Source organism: Arachis hypogaea, chromosome 12 (assembly GCF_003086295.3).
Source record: "Arachis hypogaea cultivar Tifrunner chromosome 12, arahy.Tifrunner.gnm2.J5K5, whole genome shotgun sequence".
Lineage (NCBI taxonomy): Eukaryota > Viridiplantae > Streptophyta > Magnoliopsida > Fabales > Fabaceae > Arachis > Arachis hypogaea.
In genome coordinates this window covers 120,017,525-120,028,585 of record NC_092047.1, presented here as the reverse complement: position 1 = coordinate 120,028,585, position 11,061 = coordinate 120,017,525, and the positions used below count along the sequence as shown (strand labels likewise).

Sequence of the window (11,061 nt, the reverse complement as noted above, 5' to 3'; positions counted from 1 at the left end):
CATGAAGGAGCAAAGAGCCAAATTCTACATTCTTCGCCGATGCATAGCAATGCTTCTTTGTTCGGATGAGCGCAGTTATTAATTATTGGTATTCTAATTTTGTGTATTAGGTGCTTCTTCTCTACTTTCTTTTTTTTTTTATGTTATTTTAATTAATGGTAAAAATTTTACTTGTTAATTTCATTGGATTGTAGAGGTTCATCAATTACAAATATATATATTTTTTCACATACATTGATGCGTGCCTTGAAATAAATATGCATAGTGCATGTATAAATTAAAGTTACTATGCCTTAGTTTAATTAGCTTTATGTATGCTCAGAAATTTTGTTAGGAATAATCACTACAACAGAAACGACTCATAGCCGTGGCCATTAGCGGCAGTTTCTTCAATCTCCACTATCTCTATGTTTAGTGGCAGTTTGACAGCAATAATTTTGAGAACAGTATTTCTATATTTCGATTTGGATAAAAGTAATTAAAATAATTTTGATGGACGATTAATATAAAATAATTTTATACGTGTATTTATCAATAAAAATATTTATTTTTTATATTATTTACATAAATAATTTTTTGAAAAAATAGATGTAATTTAAGATTAACAATTATTTTAAGATAATTTATACTATTAGCACATTCACTACAAAAACATTATTAAGTACTATTGAATTTATTACTATCGAAATTAATTATCGCTTTTACGGTTTTACCGACAACTTTAAACTCAATAACAACCAAATGATGCAATTTTTTAATTATTTATTAACGATTTCATCTATTATATTTTTTTTTATAGCTATGGTCCATTATATTTTATCTCAATTTTTTTAACAATTTTGATTTAAAAATAATATAGACAGTTAGACAGTAGACACACCAACAATTAATTATTATATATTTTTTAATTTATTTTTAATATATATTTTATATTCGAATAACATATATTTTATATTAATAATTAATTTTATCGTAGACTTAAGATGATTGATTCTGATTCTCTCCAAATTCTCTGGTCATAGTTCTTGACTGCTGTTCTCTCTATCCTCCTGGGAGCTTTTGTGTACCCTTTTCCCTCTTTTACCATTTCAAGAAAAAAAAGGGCTCCCGAAACTTTGCTAACCCAGTAACCCTATTTCATTCCCCGAACTTGTGTTAGCACTGTGATTCCAATCAAGTCAATTTCTGAGTAATGAAGTCCTACCACTGCCTTCATTCATGGCTTTATCTTATATAAGTCCAAATTGAAGCTTACTATTTATAGATGGAAAGCCAAGAGAGATCACAGTCCATTTCCCCGTGAAAAAAATAGGACACTACTCATTTGAATTATTTTCCAGATTTTTAACATGTTATGAAAAAAAAAAAAAAAGCCTTATAGTAACATGACTACTATTGAATGTACAAATAAACGAATTTACTTTTATTGAAGAGGAAAAACAAAAGAAAGAAATCATAGATATAGCCATTATATATTACTGGCTACTCGTAACAATATTATAAATCTTTAAAAATTATACTCGCTTTGTTTTAATGTTATTATAGATTATGACACAAAAAATTTATAAAATCAAACTATTTTATAAAAAATTTGCATGAGACAAAAGTTGCTGTCGGCTTAAAATACCAAGATCGGTGTAGATAAAAAAAATTAAATAATAAATTTTTTAGTTATTATTTTCAAGAGTTTAATTTTTTAATAATAATTGATTTAATATTCATTATCTAAAACTTAAAAGGATTTAATGTGTATATATTTATATTTGATTAGGTGTTAAGTATGTACACAAATAAAAATAATTAATTTTCATGTTTGTTATTTAAAAATAATATATTTTCTATATATATATATATATATATATATATATATATCAAAATATAATTAGATATTAGTATACAAAATTTATATTGCTTGTTATAAAATTAATTTAAAATCAATTTTTTTAAACAATTAAATCTAGATTCTAATGATAATCACAATATTAGTATTCTTTTCAAGTTATATGTAATAAATATTTAAAGGATAGTAAAAATATAAATTAAAAAGATAAACAATAAAAAATTAAAATTAAATAAAAAACTAAAAAAATATACATAAATAATAATATATTTTTATGTGAATATTATGAAATTATTTTTAATTATATTTGCTTATAAATTTAATATATTTTTATAATTTTATGAATTTACTTAAATTATAATATTTTTTACTAATTTTTTTAAAACAAAAACGTAGAGATATAAAATGAGAGAGAAAAGAGACAGAAAAATAAAAAAAAAAGAAGGGGAGTGAAAGTTTGTTCATTTTAGAAAAAAATATTTAATTTTAATTATAATAAAAGAATATCTCATGAAATATTTTGGTTTGTCAAATTAGTAATATAAAATATAAATTAGAGTAAAAATTATAGAGAGAAATAGAGAACGAGAGAGGTAGATAAGAGGATGGAGGAAGAGAATTTATTAATTTTAAAAGAAAATAATTAATTAAACATTACTATTTTACAATTATATCACTACTTAACGGTTAAACATATAAAGTATAATAAAATGGGAGCCACTTAGATAAAGACGCTTAAAACGTTTTTTTTAATATTTTTAAGTAATTAAATTTCAATATATATAATTGGTTAAACTATGTTATTTTTATCAAAATTAGATCAAATAAATTGATTTCTCCAAAAAATCGATAAACTATATCTTGAACCGGTCTAAATTAATATTTTTTTATAAAAAATAATTATAATATCTCTATTTTTAAAAATGACTAAAATATTCTTTTATATATATATATATATATATTAATTAAGAATCCTAACTTCTAATCTTTTTTCTGTGTCGTTATAAGATTAGAATTTAAGATTTTTAAAATTAAAAAAATATATATAATAAAAATATTTTACTTATTTTTTATAATAAGATTATTGTAGTCATTTTCTATAAAAAAAACATTAATTTAAATTGATTCAAGGTTTAATTTACTAATTTTTTAATCAAATTAATTTGTCTGATCTAATTTTAACAAAAATAATATAATTTAATCAATTATATGTATTAAATTTTAGTTAATAACAAATATCTTTAAAAAAAATATTTTAAACATCTTTATCGAAGTATCTCTAATAAAATTTGATTAACAATTGACTAACAAACAATAAATTAACCTATTGAATGCAATTTTGGAAACTACATCAGTACCTTCAAAATTTTAGAAACAAAAATGCATGCTTACGATTTTAAAAATCAAATTAAATGTGTATGTACTCGATCCAACTATTATTGTTTAGTCACTTTTCTAGAAATCCATCACAATGTCATTGTGCTAAAAAAGTATCAGACAATAACAGGTCTCAAATGTATTTATATATTATTTTTTCTTGGAGATACAACCCATTCATCATTAACTTTTCACTTTCTTTTTTGAATTAAAAATGGTTCTTTCCCCTGCAAGAACTTTTTGTATCAGACATTTTTTATGGTGTTTATGAAATCGTACTAAACATCTTAATAAGCTAAACATTTTAAAATAAATTTAATTTTGATGTACCGATAAAGTTATATAATTGTGTGTAAAATATTTTATATAGTTGTGTAATTATAATCATTTTTTTAGATATTATACAATTAATGTAAAAAATAGTTATTTTTTATTAATGTGACGTTATGTAATTAAAAATACGTATGTGTAAAATAATTTTATACTAATAATACATTAAAATCAAATTCTTTTAAAATACAACAACAATCAAACATTGACCTCACTAGGTGGGATCGGCTACATGAATCAAGTGATTCTATTGAGTTCTGTTATGTATCATGTTTATAGAGAAACTGTTTACATATAGATTTTGTTTGACCATATTATGAATGATCTTCTTAGGTCTTTCTCTGCCTTTCACCTTCCTAACTGGGTCCAACTCTTTTTCTTATATTTTCGTTCCTTATTTTATCCAATCGCGTATGACCACTTATCCATCTCAACATCTTCATCTCTGCTACATTTAGATTATGTTCGTGCTCCCCTTTAGCCGCCGCCCAACACTCCGTACCATAAAGCATAGCCGATCTTATAGCAGTGCGATAGAATTTACCTTTAAGTTTTAAAAACACTTTTTTATCGCATATAAAATCAGATGCACTCCGCCATTTTGACCAACCTGCTTGGATCCAAATTCTTTTAAAATATCTGTCTCAGAATAATATTTTGTATAATTAAACAAACAGAAAGGGTGCAATGCTAATTAACATGACCAACTATTGATGATTAGGAGTGTTTTGTTGCAACTTCGAAGCATCAAACAAAACCTCATCATCAAGTTGGAATTGACTGAAATTTAATATGTGAATCCACACAGAAACAGTAACTAATGGACTTGGTCACACAATGACCACAACTTTGAATAAATAAAAACAGTAGCTTAGGTTTCCTTGTTCATTCGTACGTTGGCAGGACTCATCGATAATCCATTATCACATGCATGCTTGGTCGTCACAATAACAATGCTACATTAATATTTATTTTCAATAATTAAATTAAATACTCTATCAACAAAGTTTAAAGGTTTTAATTAGTTCGTTGTGTTGCATTATATATGCATCTATATATACCGTTAGACTTTTAGCCATTTTAATTTCTAACTATATATAAAGTGTTAAAAACAACTAACCTATCAATCAATATATATAAGAAAGATAGTGTTATTGATGAGACCAATACTTTTGTTGTTTTCTTAAATAATTTGCGTTCAAATCGATAGAAAGTGGAGCTTTTATATTGGTTGTCACATATTGAAAGTGAGCTTGAATTTCACCCTCGTAAAGTGGTCAATAATGTGGTTAGCTATATAAAGTTCAAGAAATCAGAATGGAAAGTTTGTGATTGATGAGAAACGTGTACAAGGTGATTAACAACTTTAATTTGCTGATTTTAAGCCACAAAATAGAGAGTAAGGTGGTGTTTCATTGTTTATCATACATCTAAGATCTAACTAATCTAGTGTTTATTTAATTTGCGATAGAGAAAATTGAATAAGGGGGACAAAAATGAAAATTACAGTCTAATCAAGCTTGAAAGTTTGTTTATATGACATGGTTGAAAGATAGAATTTCATCACCAACATTTTTTAGCCACCAGAAAATAAACCCTAAACCTAAAAGTGATTATGTCCATGTAATATGCATAACAATGATCTTTTTTAATTGTTTTCGATTCTCAAATAATAATTTCCCCTTCCTAGCTCCCTGATAAGATACAACTTTTATTCATCATCACACATTGAAAGCAAAACTGTTTCTCTGAATATCATCTTAGTCATCACCCACCATGAAATTTCAATTCTTTTTTTTAATAAAAAAAGGGAATCTAATAATGCACTTAAAATAATGGACAATATAAATATGAATTGGTATATGTTAATATTGTGTTAGTGATAGATACACGTACATATTATATACCTTATTCATTAGATTAGACATATATAATATTAGGTCTAATAATATAAAAAAAATGAAGAAAAAAAAGTACATTAAAGATTAAGAGAAAGCACAGTAAAGGATAGGGAGCCATGAGTGAGATATGGAGGTCTCTCTCTATAAAGTAGCAGTGAGCCGACAGAGAGAATCGAAATGATATAAGGAAGGGAATTTTTTTTATTAATACGACAGAGAATTATTACGAAATTCTATTTTTTTACAAAAAATTAAAATTATTAAATAGGTACCTATAAATAATTATATATATATGAAAAAAAATGATTAAATGATCATTATTCATATATAGTACATTAACTTCTTTAAACTAAATGTTTTGAAGTTATATATTTGATTTATATATACATTAGTCACATTATTATTACGAGGCTAATAGGATTATTATCTGAAAGATAAAAGAGATTACTACCTGTACCTAGTGAAATAAAGAAAAGGACACTATGAATAGGAGTTGTGCGTAAAATAAGAAGGTAACCGTAATATAAATGAAAAAAAGTTAATGGTAATTACATTTTATACCAATTTTTAAATTGTAGCTACGTCAAGGTTAAAATGGGAATATGAAAACGGGACACCATTTTCTCTGTATTTTCTTTATATATTGTTATAGATTAAGCAACAACACGACGTATTATCTGCGCTCGGAAGATATAGAAACTAAAAAAAATAACGATACACACTGAAGGTTTTTCCAAATTTAGCTTAGAATGTTGAAAATAAGATGATTCCCTATAAGGTGGATATAACTGTCGGCATAACGTCAAAAGTGTCTCATGTTGAAGGACAAGAGTGCATATCTGGGATATCCTAGCAATAGCATATCCAATCCAAGGTCATATTTATAAATTAAAGTAATCTAATAAAATAAAAATTACAGGCAAATACATATATCTTTAGACATTTCGTGGTTATGATAATTAGGTTTAGGAAGGGAGCGAGGACCGTACCCCATGGACCCATTGCAATAGAAAAGCAAAGGTTCAAATCATGTGTATATAGTATATACCCCTACAATGTATTTGTCTTCACTCTTTACCATATATAACACCATGTGAATTTGGATCAGATACACTCAAATAAGATTATTTCACATGATTTGATTTATTTCACCCTACTCTTCACATATATGGCTATGTACTTTGGCACCTTCCTCATGAGGTAAAAATTTCTGCAACACAATCAAAATCACCCAACTTTAACTGCTTTTCTTTTATTTCTTTTGCTCAGGAACTGCTTTTTCTGAATTTTGCTTTCATACATCATTTCTTAAATTTTGGCGCCATGCCTCATTTTAGGTGGATTAATCAGCGTTAAAACTTAATAACTCTACTAAATTTTTGTGAGGTTTTCAGCCCAAGATCAACTACCAAAAATTAGGCCCAAATATTTTCAAATGCATTAAGGTTTAGGTCATTTTTGGAGCCCATGAGAGATATCTTTTTTTTTAATCAATGGCCCATTGGAAAAAAATTATAACTTCTAGGGAGCAAACGACGTCGTAGAGAACCACTATAAAAGGTTGTGACACAGTAGAGGATAAGAAGAGTGTGGAGTGGTGGTTGAAAGAGAGAGAGAAAGAAGAAGAAGATGGAGAAGTATTTCGGAAAAGCGTATCGTGGAGACCCAGGTGTGCCACACGCTGAGCCTGAGAGGTTCGTCAACATTTGGATCGGAGCCGCCGCTTTCGCGGTTCTCACTTACTTCAATCCCTACGTGTGGCAGCTCAGCTACACCTTCAAGTACCTCTCTTTCTCACTCTCCCTTCTATTCCTTCAACAAAAAGGTTTAGGGTTTAGGCTATGTAATCATTGAGAAATCGGCTAGTGTTCACTTTACTGTAGTTTTTTTTTGTTCAAGTTTGTTTTTTTTGTTTTGTTTCGCTGATTGTTGATTGGGTCGTCTGTTATGTGCTTGTAGAAATGCTGCAATGAACTCATAATGCATGCTATTATATGCTGTCTCATTATAATGCACAAAATTGATCTCTTTCTGTTTTTCGGTGTGGTTATATTCGTAGAGTTATGTGTATGTGCTGATGCATTTGTTTGAAGTATTCAGTTTTTTTTTTTTTGGCATTTCGATTCTCATAAGTGCATGAACATAAGGTGGAGGATGATGGGAGAGGTTTTAACTTGGCTGCCTGTTCAATAGGCTTCAGTTTTTAATCTATTTCGGGTTTTTCGAATATGCCAACAAATTAAGAATTCATATATTTCAAAATGTGGAAGTGTAAACTAGGAGTGTAATGTAGGTTACTACTATTTCAACAATTAACACATTTAAATCTAAACGAAAAAGGAAAGGAGATAATTCTTCACGTTATGCAGATACAAACAATCATTCTGTGGGTGAGAGAATGTGTTGGTTCAAGATTGATGTCTTGCATTCTTCTTGCCTTCTTGGTTTGTTTTCTTATCCATTGTCCTGCTAATGAAAATATTGAGTTAATTTGTTTATCCCATCCCATCTATTTTTTAATTCCCGGTTCGTGATTTGCTTTTTGCTGCTTCCTTTTGCATCAACTTGTTTGCGGAAATTAAACTAAGATCCTCTAATGCGCAGCTTTCATGATAAGGCAATGTTATACGAGCAGTACCATTGGAAAAGGGCAAAGAAGAAGGGTCAGCGCTATGAATTCCTGGTATGCCACTTTGCTTTCTTTTCTAGATGCAATTTTTCTGGAGATTTATCGCCCAACAGAGCTGATAATTTGTGCTAATGGTTTGTGAAAATCTAACCTTAATTCTCACGAAAACATGTGTGGTTTGCAGTGGAACAAGACCTGGGACAAGGAACACCGAGATGCATACTATTACAACTGGCCTATTTACTTCCCTTAGATCCTGTCCGTATTTGTTTCTTCTTGCTGGGATTGTCTTATATTTACTGTGCTTGTGAAACTTGGAGGAAACTGAGACTCCTTTCCCTTTCCCTTGCATGCAATCTGGAATATGAATTACATTTTATGTTTGACCTGAATCAAATACCGGAAATGTTGCTTGAGATACATCTTTCTGAGTACCAAACAATTCGAATCTCAACATTTAAGATTGAAGTTTGAAGTAATGGCTTAGGCAGTTGATAAAAATTTCTAATGATGGAATGAAAATGAGTTTGACTTCTAGGAAGAGTAACCCTTTTTGATAGTGAGATTACACAATTTTTATGTAGAAGTTTATCAAAATTTATACGGGTTTTGTTTATGAAGATATTGTCCTACAAAAAAATAAGTTAGCTCGATTGCTGTGTCTATACTCTATAATGTATTGCAAATACTAAATAATATACTTTATTAGATGTGGATTAGTCTACCCTAAATTCGAAAGTGGAGTTTCCACAAAAATACTAGAACCAAAAGATAAAAATAGTTTAAGGAATAAGTGTTTAATTTTTGGACTGGGCAAGTTAATTAAACAAGCCCACAATAGGTAACACCATGCAGCATGAATGTTGCACTCACTTTTCAAGCCCAAATAGTAAAGTTCAGAGCCCAAAACAAAGGGGTGATGATCAGAACTCACAACCACCACAACGAACGCATTTATATGTTCCAAGAGGAGAGCGTAAAGCAAGAAAGAAGTATGATGATGGCTCGTTATCTAACTCAGATTGCATCGTTATCACCATCATCATCTTCGTCTCTGACTTGCTCATCATCAAATACGTCTCGTCCTTTCCGAACACCACACTTACAACAACCACCTAAGACGCTGTCGTGTCACCTCTCTTCATCTCACAACACGAACAACATTATCACTTCCAAGCCTCTTCACTTTGCTCTCTCAGCTGCACTTTCACTCGGTTTCTTCTTCGGAGGTAATTATTTAACTTAATTCCTTCTCATATCTTCGATTTTTGTTGTTTCTCAAATCTCAATTGGCATGTATGCAGGGATTGGAGCTGCAGAGGGAGCAAAAGTTGGAGTAAACAAGCCGGAACTGCTTCCTAAAGACTTCACCACCGTCATTGATGTTGCCGGCTTCCTCTCCGACGGACAGGTACCTCTCTCTCTAACCTTTTCTTATTTCACTGTTGAATTAGTTATGCAATGTTGTTAATTTCTATCCGATGATTAATTTAGTTGCTGACTTTCGGTACACACGTAGCATGGTTGTTAATTATGATGTGTATCAACCAACTTGGGTTGGTCTAGTGGTCAGCTCACTCATCCGCTTAAGCAAGTGTTGGGGGTTCGAATCCATGCAACAACTCATTGGCCAGCAGTAGACCCTTAAATGGAGCTCAGATCCGCGACGGATTATTCCTTGACTTGTCGGGTTGGAGGATTAATGAAGAACTCTTACAGCAAGAAAGCTATGATGAACACTCTTGATTTGAGAAAGAAAGCAAAGAGAAACCGAAATTTTGTATTATAAATATTACTCATAAGACTTGAAAATTTTACAATAAAATGAACGACCTACCTAAGTCTCTTTACATCACTAATATTTATACTCTATTCATTATGCTAACTACCTAACTGCCACTGCTTTCCATTTGAGTTTTCTGTTAAAGCAGTTATGTGTGCTGAACCACTACCCTTCACAATATGATGATATGTTGAATTGTTGTGTTACATTTGCAGGAGAAAAGGCTGGCACAAGAGATTGCTGATCTTGAAAATGAAACCGGATACAAATTGAGAGTGTTGGCCCAAAATTACCCCGATACCCCTGGATTGGCCATTAAAGATTTCTGGCAAGTTGATGATAGAACAGTTGTCTTTGTTGCTGATCCCACCTTTGGTAGGATTAAGATACTTTCATCTTTTGAAGACTAATTAAACTGTTTAAACAAAACGTGATGATGCGGTTTCTGTTGATTAGGAAACATATTGAACTTCAATGTTGGAGCTTCCGTTGATTTGGACATTCCTCGCAGTTTTTGGAGCCGCTTGGCGGGGAAGTACGGTAACATTTTCTATTGGAAAGAAAAGGTACACTCTGCTTTTAAATTTTTGCTTAATTATATTATCTCACTTTTAAAGATCATTGAAGATTTAATTACCATATATATGTTGAAACAGGGTGAAGATGCATCTATTGAAGCAGCAGTTATGGCAATATCTAATTGCTTGAGAGAACCCGTTGGGCCTAATAATTGCTCTGAGGTCAAATAATGATTTTATTTTGTGATCCTTTTAATTTGGTTGTATAGACCATATTCTATAGAGTATGAACTAACATGTATAGAGTATAAATATATGTACTTAGTATGTACTAATGTCATGATTCATTGCTTGTTTATCCTAATTAACCTTAGTTCTTTTTTATGTGCTGAAATTCCTGATATCAACATCATTATTTTGGTAATGGCAATGGCCATAACAAATGTCTCTCTTGATTTAATTTGCTGCCACCACTATAGTATGACATTGCAATTCTTTTGTTATTACACATATTGAATAACAAAAATGCTATTTTAATATATATTTTCATGTGTAGTTTATACTCGTAGCTAATTTTAATAATTAATTTTAATGTATATCTAATATGGTTGATTTAATAAATATAGTAGTAGATTGATAAAATTGAGTTTGATAACCACCACTTTTTAGTCTCTCTAAATAAA

At 29.6% G+C, this 11,061-nt stretch overlaps 2 protein-coding genes across 2 annotated transcripts; both read left to right on the top strand.

Moving 5' to 3' along the window:
• Nucleotides 1-6,990: 6,990 nt before the first annotated feature.
• On the top strand, nucleotides 6,991-8,497 carry LOC112728955 (uncharacterized). Its single transcript, XM_025779318.2, has 3 exons — nucleotides 6,991-7,229; nucleotides 8,053-8,131; nucleotides 8,262-8,497. The coding sequence occupies exons 1-3, from the start codon at nucleotides 7,078-7,080 to the stop codon at nucleotides 8,328-8,330; spliced, it is 300 nt and encodes a 99-aa protein (XP_025635103.1). The 5' UTR covers nucleotides 6,991-7,077; the 3' UTR covers nucleotides 8,331-8,497.
• A 213-nt stretch (nucleotides 8,498-8,710) lies between these two features.
• On the top strand, nucleotides 8,711-10,821 carry LOC112728954 (thylakoid lumenal 15.0 kDa protein 2, chloroplastic-like). Its single transcript, XM_025779317.2, has 5 exons — nucleotides 8,711-9,306; nucleotides 9,382-9,488; nucleotides 10,076-10,235; nucleotides 10,317-10,426; nucleotides 10,517-10,821. Exons 1-5 carry the CDS (start codon nucleotides 8,934-8,936, stop codon nucleotides 10,607-10,609), a joined length of 843 nt encoding a protein of 280 aa, XP_025635102.1. The 5' UTR covers nucleotides 8,711-8,933; the 3' UTR covers nucleotides 10,610-10,821.
• Nucleotides 10,822-11,061: the final 240 nt, after the last annotated feature.